Raw genomic sequence first — 22,990 nt, forward strand, 5'->3', positions numbered from 1 at the left:
CATGGAGAGAATGCCAAGAGTGTGCAAAGCAGTAATCAGAGCAAAGGGTGGCTATTTTGAAGAAACTAGAATATAAAACATGTTTTCAGTTATTTCACCTTTTTTTGTTAAGTACATAACTCCACATGTGTTCATTCATAGTTTTGATGCCTTCAGTGAGAATCTACAATGTAAATAGTCATGAAAATAAAGAAAACGCATTGAATGAGAAGGTGTGTCCAAACTTTTGGCCTGTACTGTATATATTTAAATATATTTTTTTAGGCATAATCACACATCACTGTGTAGAAGGCAGGATCTGGTTCTGTATTTTAAGATTAATTTTGGGGCTTTTTGCCTTTTAATGAGAGGACAGTTTCAAGTGTGAAGGGGGGAGACAGAGAGGGGACGACATGCAGCAAAGAGCCATGGGCTGAAATCGAACCCGTGGCCGCTGTGGCAAGGACATTGCCTTTGTACATGGGGTGCATGCTGTGCCCACTGAGCTACTGAACTGCCCAAGAAATGCCACTTCTAAGCAAAGTTTACACACATTGCCGATAGGTAAGCAGCCATGTGTCTCATAGGGACCAATGTGGGTAACTAACAAACTAACAGGTAGGTATACACAGGAGCACAAGTGATGCAGGTATACATTGTGCTGTGCATACTCAAAGAAGACGAGAGGAGGTGATGTTGAGCTTTCTGACCTCAGAGGTTTAGAATGCATGTTTGGTGTTCGACCTCAACTCTGGGTCATTAATGTGTTCTCGAAATCTGTCTGTGAGGCAGGACAGGGAGGGAGAGTCGAGCTGTGATGTTCCAGGCTGGTCTTTTTAAAAAAAAAAAAATAAAAAAAAATTTGTGGAAACCCATCATACACCAGATATTTATCATGGGAGATACCTCCTAGATTCAGTGGGCCATCTGAACTTATTTTTTAGTAATTACTTTATGTGTAAACACATGTTGTGACAAATGGATACCCACAACCAGGGACGGACTGGGACACAAATGCAGCCCGGGACATTCAGGCGCACCAGCCCACGCACCAGCCCAAACACTGGCCCACGCGTTTCTACCTATAATCCTCTTATATGCTTGTACACACTACACAAACGCACTGACTAATTATCATACAAAGACATCAGTAAAATCAATGCTAATATTCAGAGATTGAAACAACCAACTTCAAGGCATACAGGCTTATACCTTCCAGGTAATTACAGACTATAAAACAAATGCAATAATGAATTGGCCACAAATGGCGATGTGCTTATTATTCAACTTAAAGAGCATAAGACTCTATCCTAATGCATTTAATTTTATGCACAATATAATTGTCTGCCCAGCCGTGCTCTTGTATTACATAAGCCCAATTCATATCTCCATGGCTCACAGCCATGAACTAAGGAGGTATAAATTGGGAAACAGGCCCTTTAGTCAACTTATTAGTACAACAAAAAAATCCCACTTGATACTACTAAGAAGTTTTTCCTCTGGCTAAAATGTAATGCATAGTAGGCTATGCCTTTACATTGCACCTGTCATATTTCTGGTCTCATCCTCCTCCTCATCACGACTGGGGTTAGTCTGTCCCTCAGCTTCATTGTCCTCGGGACTGGGAGCACCACCTAACATTAATTGCATGATGCATCCACAGGAAAAAAGCAAGCACATATTATCTTTTAGTACAGGTTTAAATTATTATGATTATTATAATGCAATAGGCTAGTTGGCCTCTTGAACCAGACACCTAGAAGAAATATGCAATTTGCCAAAGCCAACCTTGCACATTACACACTCATGTTAGCTAACGTTAATGCACCTGCTATGGCACTGTCGGCTCCAGCTCCATCCCCGTCATTAGCAACACCAGCAGCCTCAGCCCGCTGACCAACGCCACGGCCCAACAGGTCGGTTATTTTGGAGCACTTTGCTGCCTCTTCTTGTAAAGATTTAAGTTTTTTTATTCAAGATTTTTCTGCGCCACCCTTTCTTTTTTTATCGGCTTTATCCATGTTTCTTTCTCCTTTCTCAGTAGCTAGCACTAACAGTCAAACTAGCCTGGTCTGCCATGGGTAATGACTGATGACTGCGGCTGAGAAAATCAGATTTCAAGAAAAACCAAGGCCTCTTGCGTATTGGAAGAGATACAGTATGTATGAGATGTATAAGGGGAACACAAGGCAGGTTTAGGGCAAAAGCTGAACCAGCATAGTTATACTGGCAGCACACTGAGTATTTAATTTAATAGAGAATCCACTGAAAGACAACTTATTCAGTAAATAATGAGGCTGGGTTGGCCTCCTCATGCTTATGGCTGGTTTCATTATAGCCATGTCTCAGTGAGCTACTGCTAGCAGAACAAACTGTCTCTTTGTCATTTGTACTCCTGGATTCTCTTCTACATAAAGTTCTGGCAACCGTGCTGATTTTGTACTTCTGATTATAGTATTCTGTACTGAATGTACAAAGAAGACACAGCAGGCATTTCTGTCATAGCAGGGAACTTAGGCGTAACTAATTATGAGGATGACAATAGTTATGTTAATAGCCAGTTCTCACAAAACCATAAACTGAAACTGTGCCAGCTACATGGCCTGAGGCTGTTAGCATCGTTATTACTAAGACCTGTACACTTCCTGCTCTGACACGTCGAAATGTCTGCCACAAAAAAGACCTGTTATTGGGTACCTGCTGTTATTGGATCAGTGGAGATATAAAATATTTATGGGACTTGTTCTTTTTTTCTAATGTTGGTGCTCCCTTCTTTAATAAAAATGAAAACACTTTGTCTAGTCTTTTAGATTTCTTGGAACGCCCATGTCTTTGTAACTTGCAATTTGTTTTTTATAATTATTTTTATTGAATGAGTTAACTTACCATCACTTATCTTAAGAAATCAAGTTAGCAACTATACAGTTACTTGCGATCATCATTACAGGTAACACTTCATCCCTACTCATATACATACATGCTCATATACATATTTATCGGACACCCACACTCACCCACACAGCCACAGACATACAGACACACAGACACACAAGGGCAACGAACAGGACAGAACTGACACCAGACACAGGGTTCCCTTGATTCATGCAGGCTGGATGTGGTGATCCTGCAGGCTCCCTCAATCTACAAAGCTTTATAAATTAAATTCCATATTTTGTTAAACTGTTTCTCTCTCTTACTGTCCTCCGACATTGTCCTCTCAATGCTCAAATAATATTTCATTAATGCTTTCCATTTTTTAATTGTAGGTGCTTCCTTATTTTTCCAATTTTGCAGTATAAGCTTTTTGTAAACTAATGATGAAAAAAGAATTTGCCAGCCAGTCGGATACCTTACTTTCTCCACATTTTGGAAGATACAAATGGTTGGTGAAAATACAACTTTGGTGTTACAAGTTATAGACATCCACCTTTCAATACTCTCCCAAGTCTTTCTAGTTTCCTCACAATACCAGAAGGCATGGATGAGGGAGTCACTCTGGGTGCCACATTTTAAACATCTATCTGAGGAGCTACTTTCAAACTTATGAATTTTGTCTCTACTATAGTATATTCTTGTCATTAATTTGTACTGAATTAAGTGTAAATTTTCATTAGTGTAACTTGCAATTTGATCCACCTCAACTACTGCAGATGGAGTAAGGGATGTTATTAAACACTGAAAAAACCCACCTCTGCTACCTCTGCTGGCCATGCTAAGTTCATTAGTTAAAGAAGAGTCTAATATTTTGGGACCTCAGGAGTTCTGCCATTCCTCATAAAGATATTAATATTAATATATAAAATGTGCCTTTATTTATACATGGTGTTTTTACAACTTGTTGACAAAATACACGTAGCTATAAATTGCATTAAATTTGTGCTTGGTATTTGTTTAGAACTTTCTGACACTGTTATCATGTTTAAAGCAGTACAGTTTTGTTTTGTTTTTTTAATGGCTGGGCTTTAGAAATAGTTCATATAATCATAGACTGTAGAAACAATGGACGTAGCTATGATGTCACCCACTGGTTTGTGGACTCCCATTCTGAAGTCTCGAGTTTGGCACTTCGGCCGTCCGGAGCCAGAAGTGACCATATTTGGGTGAGAAGCTGCACTGTGGAGGAGTGAGGGGTGGATTTAACTGAGAAGCCAGGGACACTATTGGCAGTCTGCCTGTCACTCAAAGCAAGCCGCCCTTAATTATGTGTAACTTTAAGCCTTAATAAAATGTGAACAGGTGAGTCATAAAAAGTCAACTCCCAGTACAGTTGTCATTCAGAGGATTAAGGGATAAATTAGGCAAAACTGTTTTTTGTACCAGGCACTGTAAAGTTGGGCATTTTAACACAGGGAGGTCTACGGCGATTGATTCACTTCTGTAGCCAGCCACAAGCAGCCGTCCAAAGAACTGCAGTGTTTGGCACTTGCTTGTTGGCTTCATTCTCAGCTCCAGGAGAGTCCGCTTGCATATAACATGTGGAGTACCACAAGGATCGATATTAGGACCCTAATTATCTCCTACTCATATTAATGATTTTTCTTAGTTTGTAAATCTCCTTTTCCCAATTAGTTTGTTGCTATGTTTCAAAAAACATATTGGTTTTGTTCACAACAAAATTGTCATCATCAGGGACTATGAACAAATCATGTTTAATCAGTGACTTTTTTTATCACCTATTTTATTTCATGATTTATCCCTGTTTGATTTATGATGATTATGTTTGGTCCAATACATACCCCTCCCAATAAGCCTCATGTACTGCAAACAGATTACTTAAGGTTGAAGATTTGTGGGTTTGCATATAATTATATGTAGTTGCCACTTTGTCTCCCATCACTTTTTAGTAACTTTTTCAAATACAATTTTCAAGTTCATTGAATAAATTAATGAATAAATTAATGAATGCAGGGCTCTCTGTCTCACCCCTGTAAGAGGAAAATATTCTCCTTAACACACAGTGATTTGATTAGTGGTTTAATGCTATTTCAGTGACCTAAATTTAAAGTCAGAGTCAAAAGGGCCTGGCATGAAGTGAAAAATTAGTTGTGTAACTGCCCTGTGATTCAGATCCACTCCAAAACATAATGGGTTCTGCCCTCACCCACCTTTCCACCAAGTTTCATGAAAATCAGGCAAGTAGTTGTTCTGTAATCCTGACGACAGACAGAAAGACAAATGAACAAAAAAAGCAAATAGCAAACAGAACCAAAAACATGACCTCCTTATCGGAGGTAGAAGAGTTAACTGCCACACCCTGTCAGCTGTTTAATAACAATTTAATAACACATCAGTCAGACATTCTGTCATTCATCAGTCACAGCAGAGAGACAATATAAGCTTCTTCTGGTATTATCTCTGTAAGTGTCTCTTTTACTCTATTTTCTTTAAAAAAAAAAAAAAAAAAGATTTTATTTGTTGTTGCAGTGTATGGATTTTAGGGACAGAGTGTGAACCAGTGGTTACTGTGCAGACCTTTTATTTTCTTAAATTTGTTGTATCTAATAGAGTTTTAATTATATGTTGAACCAATTATCTACAGATAGTGAGCAACCTCAGTCTTGAAGCTGTGTTGTCACATTACACAGGCAATTTACTGATCGAATGATACTATGGGATAAAAACAAGCAGTCCGATATCCAAGAAGGAGCTTTACTGACATTGCAGGGCTGTAAACAAGACTGAAGACTGGTTCTGCGAATGGCTGCTGAGCACTCTGTCCTTTTCCCTCCTGAACTTGTGACATTTGTTTTGGCACATTTTTCTCTTCATTCTGATCCCTTAATTTCTGTTTTTTAGTTACATCAATTTGTTTTGATTTTGTGTCTTGTAATAAAACAATCTGATCTGTACTTCAATGATTCCAGATGCTGTTTGATCATTGATATCACTTTACCACCACCCTGACAAAGGTAAGTGAATGTATTGTGTGACCAATAAAAAGAGGGCACAAATATTACTGATGCAGTTGCTTGGGTTTGACTATGTGATGGAATAGTTGATTTTTCCTGCCAGTATTATCAACATGCTTTCAAACTGAAGCAGATATTAAAACTGAGCTGAGCAATAACCATCCTGCTATCCAACATTTTTTCCACAACACAAATCATTTGTGACAGTCGCAACTTGACTGTTTAATGGCTGCCTAAATGCAAAAAACACAAATGTTTCATCAAATGTTTCTATTTCTGCTTATCTATAGTGACAACATGTGCAAGCTGACTCTAACTGCAGGTAAGGAACGCTGGAAAACTAAATGTTTGTCTGCAGCTAATCCTGCAAACTGCTGGACCAATCAGCCTCATATTTTGTGTGCACATTTATGACTGTATGCTGAGGGATTTCTTGTGGTAGCGGTGATTTTTAAAAACCTGTTTTACTGACTTTTTATACCATTATAGCTGCTGACTCCTTACTCCTCTTAACTGGCAGGAAGGGGCAGCAAGTTTTCTTCATGTGGTCTTGGCTTAAAACAACAACACTTGCCATCTGTTGCAGGACACATTTTCGCCTTCATCTTGGCCCCAGAGCTGACATTCGTAGAACATTTTGGTCCTTTTTTGATCCTTTTTGATTTTGATTCACAGAATCTGCAGATTAATTCCACAATATAATGATCTACTGATGTTGGGCATGATGCGAGATTAATAAATCCCCATTTTTTGTTATCTTACCTGCCACCTTGACTGTAGGTGCAGCTCTCCGCTGTGCGTGACTGCAACCTTGTTTTGTTCTGTCTGTTGCATACCACACTGGCAGTGTTTCAGAAGTTTTGCCTGTCCGATTTTGTAGAATCACAGACATTGTTGATTAAATCATTTCTCCTTGATATTTGTGCTTCTACCATAACTGAGTGAGTAGGCTATGAAGTTAAATGGTTTCTTTTGTTGTCTGTTTTAGTTGTGTTTATTGTTGTTATTGCCTACGTTGTTGTGCTGTAGCCTACAGACAAAATTAATACTGTCAAAAGTCCAGTTATGAACACAATAGTCACAAAATTATGGCTGTGTTTTAGTCATTAAATATACATTAATCCTCATAATAATCTAGTATCTATATTCCCCATATGTGCCCGCTTGTCAGCAGGAGACACTGATTGGCTCTGTCAGCCTGATCTCACTCTCAACTTGTCAAATAGTACACTTTGTCAGTGGATCTTGGCATCAAACAACGCACAGAGGCACCCTTCATGGCGGTATGATACACACCAAGTGGCGGCAGTTCCTGACACATTGGGCAACTATCGTAGTGTATAAAAGAGAAGGGTCAAACAAACATTGGACTTTCACCCAGGGGCCTGCTCGTTTCTGTGTCAAACAAAGGCATAATTTCATTCACCACTAGTGGCGTATGGCCCATAACATATGTCATGTGACTTGGCATTATGTTAGTAATAACTGTACTTATTTTAAGCCAAACCATGATGTTTTTTTCTACACCTAACCACTTGCTTTTGTTGCTTAAACTGAACCACAAAGTTTAGTTGCCCAGGGTCCAAGGGAGTAGACCTAAAAACTAAGTGTTTTACTTGTGTTGTTAGTTTATTTAGAAAAGACTGTCTGCATGTAATGAGTGAAAGTGTACATGGAACTGAAAGAGTATTTTGAAAAGACAATGCTTGTAATGAGCGGAAATTGACATGCCGTCCGTAAACTTCCAAAGCTGATGCAGGAGGGTACCTAATGCATCATATTTTGATGTGTAGGTCTACTGACAGAGTGCCAGTATTTGATGAGTTGCAATGAGAACATGATGGCTCAGTGCCATGCGCCATGGCTCTGTCAAAAAAAAAAAGAAGTGTGTATTTTCATTAGTTTCTGTGATGATTCTGAAATGCCCAGCCGACTGCAACATACTAGGTGCACTTTTCTAGTTTATTTATTGGGGGGGCAGGAGAGGGGGCTATAGCTTATCCCAGCAGACACTGAGGGAGAGGTGGGGTACACCCTTGATAGGTTGCCAAACCATCACAGGGCTGACACATAGTGTCAGACACCTACGGGAAATTTTAAGTCACCAGTTAACCTAACTTGCATATCTTTGGACTGTGGGATGAAGCCTGAGAACCCATTTTTACACGGAGAGAACATGCAATCTCTACATACAAAGACACAAGCCGACCAGCAAGTTCAAACCTGAAACCCTTTTCCTGGGAGACAACAGTGCTAACCACTCCACCACCACACCGCCAAACTTCTACAAAAGTTATATTTTGTAATTTTGGTGAACTGACCTGTTAATGTTTTATTTTTGACCAAATACTGATAACAAATACTGTCACTTTGAAGGTCTCTGTTTGATCCTTGCCAGCTTGGGTAAGTGTGTAACATCATGCATTATAAAAATCAACATAATCAACAGTCTTATAGTAGATAAATAATGTCCCTAAGTCAAAAATTATTGGTAAACAAGAATCTTGTTATGACTGATGTCTTCAAAAACTAATTAATACCCATCAAGATTTTCCTCCATGTCCCAGCCTTTTCCTCAGCCTCTTCCCTCAGGCTGGTGTGTTACTTTAACAGCTTGGCTGAAAATAGACTGGAGGATGGGAGGTTTACTGTTTCAGATATTGATCCAAACAAGTGCACCCATCTGATCTACGCCTTTTCTGACATCAACAACCGACACATGCTGGTCCCAAGCAGAGCAACCGACATACAGCGTTATCAGACCTTTAATGGACTCAAAAACAGGTCAGTGATTGAGCCAAAACAGCGCATTCATACCCCTTCACTTTTGTCCCCATTTTCTAATGTTGCAGCCTGATGCTAAAATCTTAATATACATTCTTCAAATCAATCTACACTTAATCTCACATAATGAAGAAGTGAAAATAGGATTTTAGAAACTTTAGCAAATTTACAAAAAGACAAAAAATTGATATATCACATCCACATAAGCATTCAGACACACCAATCAGTACTTAGTTGAAATAACTTTGGCAGCAATTACAGACTCGAATCTTACGAACGTATTACACAACAAGCTTTACAACACCTGGGTTTTCATTTATAACGACTGCATACACACACACAAAAAAACTTGATGCAGAAATGTGTGTAAATTTCTGACCCTTGCATGTACACATTTTGGAAATGGGAAATTGCTGACACAGATGTGAGGTGGTGAGTTGAAGCCCGATTGTAGAAATCAAATGTGAGGTGAGTTATTACAGGTATGATGATGTCTCTCACAGATTTATATTCACCTCATATCACGTTTTTTTTTTTTTTTTTTAACAGAACCCCTTTATTAATATTCAAATGCAGCAGTGTTATTTCTGCTTGTACTAGTGAGCTGTAACTTTTCCTAAGCACCTGTTGATTAAAAAAAATATAAGTAAACTCAAATCTCAAATCAAATACAGCTCAATATTTCATTAGCGCTGTCTTACCATCACATTCCCACCCAGTGCAGAGGAGAGGGTCGGGACAGACTGCTGAACCTTGCAGTCAGCTGCGTAGTTTCTTGATAATAAATGTGTATATACTGAGTCATTTTCACCTCAACCACATTAACCAGACTCTTTCTTCAACTGATGAAATATCATCATCAGTTGAAGAAACCCAAGATGAGATCAAACAACATTCAATAATTGCAGCAGTGCCAACAGTTTTCAGTACTGTCTCCTACTGTCCATATATCCAGGGGGGTAGCACCAAGTTCTGAGCTACATTTAGAGACAAATCCTAGTGCAAGGGTGAGCTAAACCATTCAAGAGGAGAGAGGAGCCTCAGAGTGCTTCCAATATTTCGTTTATACAAAGTTCTGTCTTTCAACCGATGTATTCTGCTGATTTTAATTTATTTATGGCACTAATTATACAGAAAACATTAAGTAAAAAAAAACTAACTTTTTATTCCAGGCATTTAAAGGCCCCCCTTCCTAGACAGTTTTTGTGTGTAAAATCACTACAGGAAGCATGCCTGGGGTTTCAGGCACACAGAGCACATGATTTTAGCATGAGGTTGCAACATTACAAAATGTGAAAAAACAAAGGGGTCTGAATACTTTCTGAATGCACTGTAAAAAGTTTGCTAATGATGTTGAATTTAGTGTTTTGTCGAAAATCATTACTGAATTTCTATATTCTCACAGAAATCCACTGCTTAAAACTATGTTGGCGGTTGGTGGCTCAAACTTGAACACACAGAGGTAAGTTACTTGCAAAAACACAAGCCTCATTTTTGCATCAGTGCGAAGTCAAGTAGTAGTAATTTTTGTGTGTGCCTTGCACAACATGCACAGTTTCACACAAATGAGGTAGCACAAGATGAGATGCTGGTATTTGATTACATAAATCAAGCGTAGCGTTAGTTCTGGCAGGCCACGACGTCAACCTCTAAATTAGCCATTAACGACAAGCAAGCAATCCTCAATCAGCTGATGGCTCAGCTGACTGCCCCTTTGCTCCTATTGGAAAATTGCATTCAGAGCGCGCTATTTAAACAGCTCTAGCCTGGCCCCCTTTTGCTGCTTCCTCTGCCGGTAATCGCAACCCACCTCCACCCCAGCTCCTCCTGTCATGCTCTTTTCTCTGCTCTATCTGGGTTTGTTTCACTGCTGCGCTCCCTGCTATAGCCGTTCATGATGGCTCATGAAGGGCAGGAAGGTGTGCTCTTCCTGCCTCAGGCTTTCCACGCAAGCGCGTGGAAGAGCAGGGGGTCCCAGATCCTCCTGCTATGCGGGTCCGAACTTTATTGTATTCAGTTGCTTGCTCTGCTCTGTCTGGGGTTTCTTTGCTGCTGCGCCCCCTGCTCCAGCCGTTCATGATGGCTCATGAAGGGCAGGAAGGTGTGCTCTTCCTGCCTCAGGCTTTCTACGCAAGCGCGTGGAAAAGCAGGGGGTCCCAGAACAGAACCATACCGCCAAATGTAATATAACTTGTGCAAGTAAATAAAGATTGTTTTTGACAAAGTGGTCCTGACTGAAATAAGTTTGTTTCAAGATTCCATTAGAACATGCAAACAACATCTGACAATATTAAAGGTCCAGTGTGTACGATTTAGGAGCATCTACTGGCAGAAATGGTGTCTAATATTTATGGCGACTTGTTGACTTCGGTTTATGATCACCTGAAAATAGATAGTCCTTACATGCAGTTTGTGGAGTGTCGTCTTAAGAACACTGTTTTGTTTGAATGTTTACCAGATTCAGTGCAATGGTGGCAACACAACAAAACAGAGCAACGTTTATCAGGTCTGCTATCACACTACTGAGAGCAAATGGTTTTGATGGGATAACCCTTGACTGGCGGTACCCTGGAGGAGCTGGAAGCCAACCACAGGACAAGCATAGATTCACACTGCTGTGCAAGGTCAAAATTTCTCTTCTGGGACAGACACTGTCAGAAATATGCTGTACTGTATATCCCATTAATGAAAACATTTGTGAGACTGAACTGTGCTTCTGTGTTGTACAGGAGCTCAAAGAGGCCTTTATGGCTGAGAGAACTGCAGATAACCGATTACTGGTCACTGCTAGTGTCTCTGCTGAGAAAGCAATCATCGATGCCAGTTATGAAGTCCCACAGATTGCAACGTAAAACTTCCTTGATGTAATTCTTGACATTATACCCTTGATTAGCTGCAGTCATGTTTTGGTGAATGTGGTCTCCTCTGCATTTATTCAGGCACCTGGATTTCATTAATGTGCTGACATTTGACTTTCACGGCCCCTGGGAAAGTGTCACAGGACATCACAGCCCCTTATATCAGGGATCCCAGGACACTGGAAACAACATCTACTCTAACACTGTAAGTACAGGGATTCATATTGTAAAAGCCTAAAAGCCTTTGGAGATGACCGCTCACTCTAACTGTTCATTTTTCTCCACATTGCAGGACTATGCCATGCGGTACTGGCGGGACCAGGGAGCACCACCAGAAAAGATAAACATGGGGTTAGCAGCATACGGGCGAGTTTTTAACCTCTCCTCTGCATCCAGTAATGTTGGAGCACCAGCCAGTGGTGCCGGTATAGGAGGTCTCTTCACTGGTGAAGAAGGACTCTGGGCCTCTTATGAGGTAAAACTGCAAGCTATGAATTTCCATTACAGGAATTTATTTCCAAAAATAACCTGATCACAGGCTGTGCTGCTTTTACTGCATTTGGTTTGACACATTTCTGTATATGTTAGCATGTTTCATCTAAATGGGTGATTTGACCTTTTTTCAGATTTGTCTTTATGTTGAATATGATGATATTCAGCAGATCTCTGATCAGGGCGTTCCATATGCCACCACAGGAAATCAGTGGGTTGGATTTGATGACAAAGACAGCCTTGATACAAAGGTAATCATCAGTTTAATTCAAAGTATTGCCCAGTAAATCCAATACAAATGACAGTGAATGGTTGAACAGTCTGGTTAAATCGATGTTTTGCCAAACGTACGTCAGGGCTTTTTTCCTTGTCCTCTCAGACCAGTTACCTAAAGGCTAACAACTTTGGAGGAGCTTTTGTCTGGTCTCTGGACCTGGATGACACTAGTGGACAGTTCTGTAAACAGGGCAACAACCCTTTCATCAGCCACCTGCACACTCTCCTGTGTCCAGGTAATCAAAATCCAAAATGTTTCTATCCTATCCTGACATCTTGTGTGTTTGATTTAATTAGGTCAGCCTTAATGTAATCACCTGTTATTGACTTTATTACATTTTATCATGCAGAGTGCAAATATCTGCTCTTTCTATGAAGAAATCTCAGCAGTCATGCTCAGTGATATGAAAATATGATGTGTTGATTAAACAGAGTCAAAGAGTTCACAAAATATCTGATTCTCGTTCTTTTAGGTTTTCCTGACCTTACAGCTACAACAAACACTCCCACAACAGCAGCTCCCACAACAGCAGCTCCCACAACAGCAACTCCCACAACAGCCGCTCCAACAACAGCCACTCCCACAACAGCAGCACCCACAACAGCAGCACCCACAACAGCCGCTCCCACAACAGCCGCTCCCACAACAGCCGCTCCCACAACAGCAGCTCCCACAACAGCAGCTCCCACAACTGCAGCTCCAACAACTGCAGCTCCCACAACTGCAGCTCCCACAACAGCAGCTCCCACAACTGCAGCTCCCACAACAGCAGCTCCCACAACTGCAGCTCCCACAACAGCAGCTCCCACAACAGCAGCTCCCACAACAGCAGCTCCAACAACAGCAGCTCCCACAACAGCAGCTCCCACAACTGCAGCTCCAACAACAGCAGCTCCCACAACAGCAGCTCCCACAACTGCAGCTCCAACAACAGCAGCTCCCACAACAGCAGCTCCCACAACTGCAGCTCCCACAACAGCAGCTCCCACAACTGCAGCTCCCACAACTGCAGCTCCCACAACAGCAGCTCCCACAACTGCAGCTCCAACAACTGCAGCTCCACTTAATACAGATCCATGTAATGGAGAGCAATTTGGGCACTTTCCTGACAGTACTGACCCAACCTTTTTTTTCAACTGTGTCTTTGGGGTTGGCATCAGGCAAAAATGCTCAACAGGGTTGACTTTTCAAGAATCTTGCGGCGTATGTTGTTAACTAGAGAGTTGCAAATTATCATTTTAATGTGCATAAGTGTCAATGTTTATTCTTATTAAGTAAAGGGGGGCATTTTCCAAAGCTCTAATATGTACAATTTCTTGTCTAAGCATGTTCTTGGTTTGTTTGTTTGTTTGTTTGTGTGTTTGTTTGTGCATCATTTGATCTGACATGCATTACTTAATATATGGTTGTGACATACCTAACTGTTGGTGTATCTAACTACATTGTATGGGTGTGTTCTTATTTATATTTAGTTGAATATCACTTGAGGAAACATCAAAAGTTATGGATTCAATTAATTCTTTCTGAGAAACTGTCTCATTCATTCATCTCAAACAGGTTAATGAACTTTTTACTCGATTACCAGAAGAATCAATGGAAAGGCTCCAGCTCATTTAAATCACAGCAGCCAGAGTCCTTATTCATACACACAAAGATACCAGTGTTTAAATCACTTCTCTGTCTCTGAGTGCAATACAGAATATTTTAAAATTCTATTTATAAATCCATCAGGCTCTTAATGGTTTCTACTGTGCTCACACGAGAACCACTAATATCATGTTTTTCTGACTTTACTGAGAACAGGATCCAGTTTTGATGAGACACTTTAAATTACTTTGGTTCTGCTTTCTAAATAAAAAGGCTTGATGACTTCAGATGTCTGTGTTTGTGGTTTTGCTTCTGTTTTGGCAAAATTAGGGGTTAATTAATTGCTTTGGTTTTCCCTTATATAATTTTTGTCTTTCATTTTGTGAGCACTGAATTTACTTGTATTTTCATTTTCTGCTTTACATGTTTCGATGGTACTGTATATGCATTTCAGTATGAAGCACAATGAAAATACTTGGAAATGTTTGGTAGGTAGATAGATAGATAGATAGATAGATAGATAGATAGATAGATAGATAGATAGATAGATAGATAGATAGATAGATAAATAGATAGATTTTTTTAAGCACTGGGGAGGGATGTATTTTGAATTATTTTGGCTTACAGGAAGGACATAGAACTTTAAATGGTTGTACTTTGTTTATTTAAAATACTCCCTGAACCCCAAAATCTGCCAATGGGTTGGAAAAGCATCTTGACTTCGAAAGTTGCCAAAGTTACACCATTTATCATGGCCAGAAACTGTAAGAATAAATTTTATTGTTAGATTTTCAAATTTGATTGCATTGCAATTAGAGAAAAATATGGTAATATATGGAGGAGGGAGGATCATGTGTTTCCCCCCAGTCACTCAGGGAGGCTCAAGGAAAAATATTTGTAACTTTGGTGAGGGTCACGATAAAAAAAATAAATTAAAAAAAATAGGTCACACCCCAACCACCCCATTCCTGTTATAAATAAAGAACAGTCCCTAACATAGTAGTAACATCTTGAGCAAGACTCATTCAGTAGGAGTTATTGTGACTTTAGGGATGCATGTTGGATTGTTTCTGTCAGTCAAGCAACTGCTAAATAACTGAATGAGCAGCCAACAGCAATGCGACTAGAGGAACTGAACAGTTAGGCCACTGTGATGCACTACAGTTCTTTTAGAGGACGATAAGACTTGACATTCAGCAGATGCCTTTTTCAAGAGCAATTAATATAAGTGCAGTGGAGTATGTACATCTCTAAGATCTCCAACTTTACAAGCAACCAATTGAACAAGTGCAAAAGAGACAAAAGAGTACCATTACAGCAGACACAACAACCAACCTGAAAGAAAAAGTATTCTCCTTTGTGTACTCTCTAACACTGCAGTCCAGGGAGACGCAAATGAAATACGTAAGTTAACAATGAACACGTTGCTGGACCCGAAAGGATTTGTCACATGATTCATGGCATTTAGTCAAAGAATATAATTAGTCTAACTGTTGTACAGTGTTTTTTTCTAGTTTTAAAATGTGGATAAATGTGTCTTATGTGAGAATAAAATGACATATTAAATAATATATTTCAGTTTTTCAAAAAACAGAAATACAAGCTGCCTTCCATGAATGCGTGAAGGGAAGCATCGCATGTATTGAAAAATTTGGACTTGTTTAGGAATCACCCATGTTCAACGATCTGACCCCAATGACTGTCTGAATGGGTGTGTAAGACTTTCTTCTAAAATGTACACACACATCTTTAGGTTTGGTGACATTCAGTTTGTGCACCAGGCCTTTAAGCTGTTTCAAAATCAAGTAAACAAGAGTTTGAACGGCAACATCAGCTCCTGTTTTGTTCCTCTATGCAAATGGCAGGGGACCCAGTGAGTCCTCCACAGACCAAATAAACTCCCTCTTGATAAGCTATTTGAATCATTATCAGTGAAGTCAGGACCACAGGAATAAAATTACAGATGCTCTTAGAGGACTTGTTCTCAGCCACTGGCACAATTATTAATTTGTTCAAAAGAACGCTTAAATATGAGACAGAAAAAAAGGTCCTGTTTTGATGAAGTATATACGATGGAGTATAGCATCCAAGCGACTTTCTAAAGGAGTTGTACAGGACGTTCAGAGCATCATTATAGCAAACAACTGTTGGCTATGTACAGATATAGTGAGGTAATGGTGTCCTGAGCGGAGAATGAAATGTGTGCTTTGTAATCTGAGCTTCTCTGTTTGTGGTTGTGGTAGACGGTCCACCAGCATGTGCATGCTAGTGCATGTGAGTCATGGTGTGCGTGCCCCACTGCCCGGATGTGTATCCTGGTCGTCTGTTTGGTTGTTATTTTTTCAATAAAACTGTTTCAGTACGTGACTTATTTGATGATTGTGCTAGTCATTAGATTTATTCATAACCACTTTGTTTTTAGACACACCTTGCACCACAATGCTCCTGTTGGTCATTTCCACAAATTATAGCTTTGTTATGTGCATGTTTTGTTTCTTTATATTCAATAATTACTGTAATTATGTTGTTTTAATCAATGTCCGGGAACTACAGGTGAAAATTCGGCTTTTGACTGTTCATGCCAGAGAAATAACTGTTACTGATGTTAAAATGTTTTGTTTTTTTTGTTTTCTGCTGCATAGTTGATGGAGCTAACATAATTCTAGACTTGCTATATTATTGATATTATTGGCTACAAATATACCCCAGACGTAGGGCGTCCTGGTGGTCTAGGGATTTCAGATACTGAAGTTGAAACTCTCCTGGTTTGAGTCTGGTAGGAGACCTTCATTGCATATAACTTCTCCTCTGTGTGAATCTATAGCCCACATCAATACTGATGACTGCAGGCCTCTCAGTTACTCCATAAGAGTGACCAAAATTTGAATGTAAAGTCAAAAGGGCCTGGCATGAGGTGACTTTTAACCACTGACCCAGTTTCAATCAGCATCCAATTGCTTTGGAAATTCTGACATTGCAGTAATTATCCACACCCTCGTGAACTGCCCCAACCTGTCAGCTGTCCACCTGATTTAAAGCAGCACATCCAGAGATCCACCAGTCATCAGTCACAGCAGAGAGACAGTATATGCTTCTTTCATCATGACTTTGTGAGTATGCCTTTAACTCTGATTTTATTAGACCATATTTTGCTTATTCGTTTTTAATACTGAGAATTAGTTAGAGATGTGCTGTTTTCTGACTTGAACTGTATTTTTGTGGCAACAGTTTATTAACAGAGTGAGGATTTGTTTTAAAATCATGGTGTTTTTTTCAGACACATATCAAACCTTTTTTGTCTATTTCCTCTGCTTATCCACACAGTGACAACATGTGTAGGCTCACTCTGACTGCAGGTAAGACACACTGCTCAAGTTTGTTTCCTTAAAGAGTCAATTCACCCAAATCACAAAAACACACATTTTCTCACTTTCCTCCAGTGGTATCTAAGATATTCTTAAGCTTTGCACATGTTTTTGTCTCTCAGATTTATGAGAGTGAATGGAATTTGGCTTGTGGTGCTGGCCAATGAAAAATTGCATTTAGAAAATGTACTGGTAACTAACTGTGGAGAATCCAGACAGTACACACCTGTTGTAATTTAAGCAACCTGGCCTCTTAAGCTACATTTTTAACCTAAATACTGACCAGTCTGTCACTTTCAAGGTCTCTGTTTGATGATGGCCAGCTTGGGTAAGTTTATAACATACATTATTAATAATCAACAGTTTTACCAGCAGATAAATAATCTCACTAACTCATTGTTGGTTAACAAGGACTTTAATAATGATGTCTCCAGAAACAAATTAAAACCATCATGATTTTCTTCCTGTCTCAGCCTCTACCTCAGCCTCTACCCCAGCCTCTACCTCAGCCTCTCTCTCAGCCTCTCCCTCAGCCTCTTCCCACAGGCTGGTGTGTTACTACAACAGCTTGTCTGAAAAAAGAGGGAAGTTCATGGTTTCAAATATTGATCCAAACAAGTGTACCCACATGATCTACGCCTTCTCTGACATTAACAAACAACACAGGCTGGTCCCGAGCACAGCAACTGACATACTACGCTATCAGGCCTTCAATGGACTCAAAACTAGGTCAGTGCTTCAGCCAAATCAGTGCATTCAGACCTTTTCACTTTTGTCCCCTTAGTCTATAAATATTATGGAAATGATGCTGAATTTCCTGTTTTGTTAAACAATCATTACTGAACTATTTTGCTCCACAGAAATCCACTGCTTAAAACCCTGTTGGCTGTTGGTGGCCTGAACTTTAACACACAAAAGTGAGTTACTTACATGAACACTGAGGTCTTTTTTGTGTGTCATTGCAAAGACAAGTGTAATCATCACTTCAACACGTTGGTATTTTCTGACCATGAAACTTGTTGTGCCCATATGTTTTTTGTGCTCTGCACAGCATACATTGTATGTGGTTTCATATAAATGAGGTAGCAGAGTGAGATGGTATTTAAGTACATAAATAAGTTAATTCCCTGATTCCATCAGCACACAAAATGTCAGTTTTTAGCAACAATATATTAATGCAAACACTGAAACATAGTTCAACAAGCAGGAATGTTGATATCTGATACCTTCATGACATCATGAGGAACCAACATGTGCACATAAAGGGGTCAGTATTGTTAGTACCCGCAAACTCCAAATGAATTGGTGTTTTATTGAAAGATTTAACTTAAATTATTTTTCATTGTGGGTGACAACATTCCCTTTTTATTAACTCCTACTTTTAACAAATATTACTCAACTGACACTCACAAAATGTGTTTCACATGTGTTAAACATGGGAACCTGACCATTTACTGATGGCTGTATGTTGGTCTTTGCTACATGACCTGGTGCTCTCCGCTGTGTGTCATCTTAAAAACACTGTTTTGTTTAAATGTTTACCAGATTCAGTGCAATGGTGGCAACACAACAAAACAGAGCAAAGTTTATCAGGTCTGCTATCACACTACTGAGAGCAAATGGTTTTGATGGGATAACCCTTGACTGGCGGTACCCTGGAGGAGCTGGAAGCCGACCACAGGACAAGCATAGATTCACACTGCTGTGCAAGGTCAAAATTTCTCTTCTGGGACAGACACTGTCAGAAATATGCTGTACTGTATGAAAATATTACATTTTATATTTAAAAGAAACTGCTTCTGTGTTGTACAGGAGCTCAAAGAGGCCTTTATGGCTGAGGGAACAGCAGATAACCGATTACTGGTCACTGCCAGTGTCTCTGCTGAGAAAGCAATCATCGATGCCAGTTACGAAGTCCCACAGATTGCAACGTAAAACTTGCTTCATGTAATTCTTGACATTATACCCATAATTAGCTGCAGTCATGTTTTGGTGAATGTGGTCTCCTCTGCATTTAATCAGGTACCTGGATTTCATTAATGTGCTGACATTTGACTTTCACCGCCCCTGGGAAAGTGTCACAGGACATCACAGCCCCTTATATCAGGGATCCCAGGACACTGGAAACAACATCTACGCTAACACTGTAAGAACAGGAATTCACATTCTAACTGCCTAAATGCCTTTCCATTTCGAGATGTCGTCTCATCCCAATTGTTTTTTCTTTCTCCTCATTGTAGGACTATGCCATGCGGTACTGGCGGGACCACGGAGCACCGCCACAAAAGATAAACATGGGGTTAGCAGCATACGGGCGAGTTTTTAACCTCTCCTCTGCATCCAGTGTTGTTGGAGCACCAGCCAGTGGTGCCGGTATAGGAGGTCTCTTCACTGGTGAAGAAGGACTCTGGGCCTATTATGAGGTAAAACTGCAAGCTATGAATATAATTAATTCATATAAATAACCTCCTTGATTAAAAAAGTTGCAGAAGCAGCCATTAGCACCTGTGTCCACAAATTATAGAAAACACTACCACTGCATATTCGTTAATCAGATTCTGTGAGTGTCTTTAAGAAACAGCTCAAAAACACCTTTTTACTCTGACTGTCTCTGAGATCAAGAACCTCATCTAGTATCAGACTGCTTTACCCAGTTTATGCCACTGCTCTATTTCATTCTGACCTGCTGTTGATTTATTAGTCGTATATTGATATCTTTTTATTGTATCTGGTTTTTGGTCTTTTAATATTTTAGTGCTTTACATCTTTCATCTTATCTTCAGGTTCTCAAAACAACTTTGTGTATCTTACAGCTTTGTGTACCTCTTTATGCTTTTACAGTATGTTTTCTTTTTGTCGCCCTCTCTGTGAAGAACATTAACTCTAAATGTGACATTTGATTCTTGTCTTCAGACTTGCCTTTATCTTGAAAGAGTAGAAGTCCGGATGATCTCTGATCAGAGCGTTCCATACGCCACCACAGGAAATCAGTGGGTTGGATTTGACAACCACTACAGCCTTGAAGTTAAGGTAGTCATCTGTTTCATTCATACTAAAGTATTGCTCAGTAATTCCTAACATGACATCAGCAGTTAAAGTGCTTTGTTCATCATCCTCTCAGACCAGTTACCTAAAGGCTAACAACTTTGGAGGAGCTTTTGTCTGGTCTCTGGACCTGGATGACACTAGTGGACAGTTCTGTAAACAGGGCAACAACCCTTTCATCAGCCACCTGCACACTCTCCTGTGTCCAGGTAATCAAAATCCAAAATGTTTCTATCCTATCCTGACATCCTGTGTGTTTGATTTAATTAGGTCAGCCTTAATGTAATCACCTGTTATTGACTTTATTATATTTTATCATGCAGAGTGCAAATATCTGCTCTTTCTATGGAGAAATCTCAGCAGTCATGCTCAGTGATATGAAAATATGATGTGTTGATTAAACAGAGTCAAAGAGTTCACAAAATATCTGATTCTTGTTCTTTTAGATTTTCCTGACCTTACAGCTACAACAAACACTGCCACAACTGAAGCTCCCACAACAGCCACTCCAACAACAGCCACTCCAACAACAGCCGCTCCCACAACAGCAGCTCCCACAACAGTTGCTCCAACAACAGCCGCTCCCACAACAGCCGCTCCCACAACAGCAGCTCCCACAACAGTCGCTCCAACAACAGCCGCTCCCACAACAGCAGCTCCCACAACAGTTGCTCCAACAACAGCAGCTCCCACAACAGTCACTCCAACAACAGCCGCTCCCACAACAGCAGCTCCCACAACAGTTGCTCCCACAACAGCCGCTCCCACAACAGCAGCTCCCACAACAGCAGCTCCCACAACAGCAGCTCCCACAACAGCAGCTTCCACAACAGTCGCTCCAACAACAGCCGCTCCCACAACAGCAGCTCCCACAACAGCAGCTTCCACAACAGCCGCTCCCACAACAGCCGCTCCCACAACAGCAGCTCCAACAACAGCTGCTCCCACAACAGCAGCTTCCACAACAGCTGCTCCCACAACAGCAGCTCCAACAACAGCTGCTCCCACAACAGCAGCTTCCACAACAGCTGCTCCCACAACAGCAGCTCCAACAACAGCAGCTCCCACAACAGCAGCTCCAACAACAGCTGCTCCCACAACAGCAGCTTCCACAACAGCTGCTCCCACAACAGCAGCTCCCACAACAGTTGCTCCAACAACAGCAGCTCCAACAACAGCCGCTCCCACAACAGCAGCTTCCACAACAGCAGCTCCCACAACAGCAGCTCCACTTAATACAGATCCATGTAATGGAGAGCAATTTGGGCACTTTCCTGATCGTACTGACCCAACCTTTTTTTTCAACTGTGTCCATGGGGTTGGCATCAGGCAAAAATGCTCAACAGGGTTGACTTTTCAAGAATCTTGCGGTGTATGTTGTTAACTAGAGAGTTATAAATTATCATTTTACTGTCCATAAGTGATAATGTTTGCTCTTATCAACAAAAAGGGGGCATTGTCCAAAACTCCAATATGTACAATTTCTTGTCTAAGTATGTTCTTGGTTTGTTTGTTTGTTTGTTTGATTTGATCATTTGATCTGACATGCATTACTTAATATATGGTTGTGACATATGTAACTGCTGATGTATCTAACTACATTGTATGGGTGTGTACTTGTTTATATTTAGTTGAATATCACTTGAGGAAACATCAAAAGTTACGGATTCATTTAACTCTTTCTGAGAAACTGTCTCATTCATTCATCTCAAACAGGTTAAACTACTGTAATGAACTTTTTACTCGATTACCAGAACAAACAATGGAAAGGCTCCAGCTCATTCAAACACAGCATCCAGAGTCCTTATTCATACACACAAATATACCAGTGTTTAAATTACTTCTCTGTCTCTGAGTGCAATACAGAATCTATTTTAAAATTCTCTTGATGGTTTCTGCTCTGCTCAGATCTCTCAGGTCATTAAATCATGTTTTTCTGACTTCACCCAAAACAGGATCTAGACCGTTAACTTTGGTTCTACTTTCTAAATAAAAATGCTTGATGACCTCAGATGTCTCTGTCTGTGTTTGTGGTTTTGTTTCTGCTGGCTAAATTAGGGGTTAATTTATTGATTTGGTTTTTCCTTGAACATTTTTTTGTCTTTCATTTTCTGAGCGCGGAATTTACTTTACTTCACTTTTCATATTATGTTTTACTTGTTTAGATGGTATATGTATTTTAGTATGAGGCACAATGAATATACTTGTGAAATAAATGTTCCGTAAATACATCATGCGTGATGAATGCTTCTATGAGAAAACAAGACTAAATCTAAGATTAACATAGGAATATTTCATCAAATTATTCTTTATTATTTTATTACGTGACTCCTTTATAATTGCACCAAAAACAAACCGTTTGTACCAGATCTTGTAAAAAAAAACAAAAACAAACAAAAAACACTAAATAGTCTAATGCGCTCCAACATGCATGCCAATATGGAAAAAACAAGGCTTTTTTCAACTGCCAGATTTTGTTTTCAACTACTACCTTTCAAAGATCAAAGGCTAAGTTTAATAAGTGCACTAGAATAGGTAAATCTATAAATCTCCAACTTAACAAGCAACCGATTGAATAAATGCAAAAGACACAAAACAGTACCACTACAGCAGAGTATAACAGTAAAAAACAGTGAAAAACTAAGAAAAGCTACCCCTTACCTTCCCCCAGTACAAAAAAAAAAAAAAAAAGAA

At 39.9% G+C, this 22,990-nt stretch overlaps 2 protein-coding genes across 2 annotated transcripts; both read left to right on the forward strand.

Annotated features, from left to right (window-relative positions):
- Positions 1 to 6,185: 6,185 nt before the first annotated feature.
- On the forward strand, positions 6,186 to 16,755 carry LOC125891604 (acidic mammalian chitinase-like). Its single transcript, XM_049580984.1, has 12 exons — positions 6,186 to 6,210; positions 8,265 to 8,291; positions 8,468 to 8,672; positions 10,078 to 10,134; positions 11,131 to 11,296; positions 11,402 to 11,520; positions 11,612 to 11,735; positions 11,823 to 12,005; positions 12,157 to 12,273; positions 12,402 to 12,534; positions 12,772 to 12,812; positions 16,711 to 16,755. The coding sequence occupies exons 1-12, from the start codon at positions 6,186 to 6,188 to the stop codon at positions 16,753 to 16,755; spliced, it is 1,242 nt and encodes a 413-aa protein (XP_049436941.1).
- Positions 16,756 to 17,217: 462 nt separating this feature from the next.
- On the forward strand, positions 17,218 to 22,258 carry LOC125891605 (acidic mammalian chitinase-like). Its single transcript, XM_049580985.1, has 12 exons — positions 17,218 to 17,242; positions 17,553 to 17,579; positions 17,785 to 17,980; positions 18,112 to 18,168; positions 18,797 to 18,962; positions 19,064 to 19,182; positions 19,274 to 19,397; positions 19,492 to 19,674; positions 20,165 to 20,281; positions 20,373 to 20,505; positions 20,743 to 20,843; positions 22,205 to 22,258. The coding sequence occupies exons 1-12, from the start codon at positions 17,218 to 17,220 to the stop codon at positions 22,256 to 22,258; spliced, it is 1,302 nt and encodes a 433-aa protein (XP_049436942.1).
- Positions 22,259 to 22,990: the final 732 nt, after the last annotated feature.

This window comes from Epinephelus fuscoguttatus, linkage group LG7 (assembly GCF_011397635.1).
Source record: "Epinephelus fuscoguttatus linkage group LG7, E.fuscoguttatus.final_Chr_v1".
NCBI classification, from domain to species: domain Eukaryota; kingdom Metazoa; phylum Chordata; class Actinopteri; order Perciformes; family Serranidae; genus Epinephelus; species Epinephelus fuscoguttatus.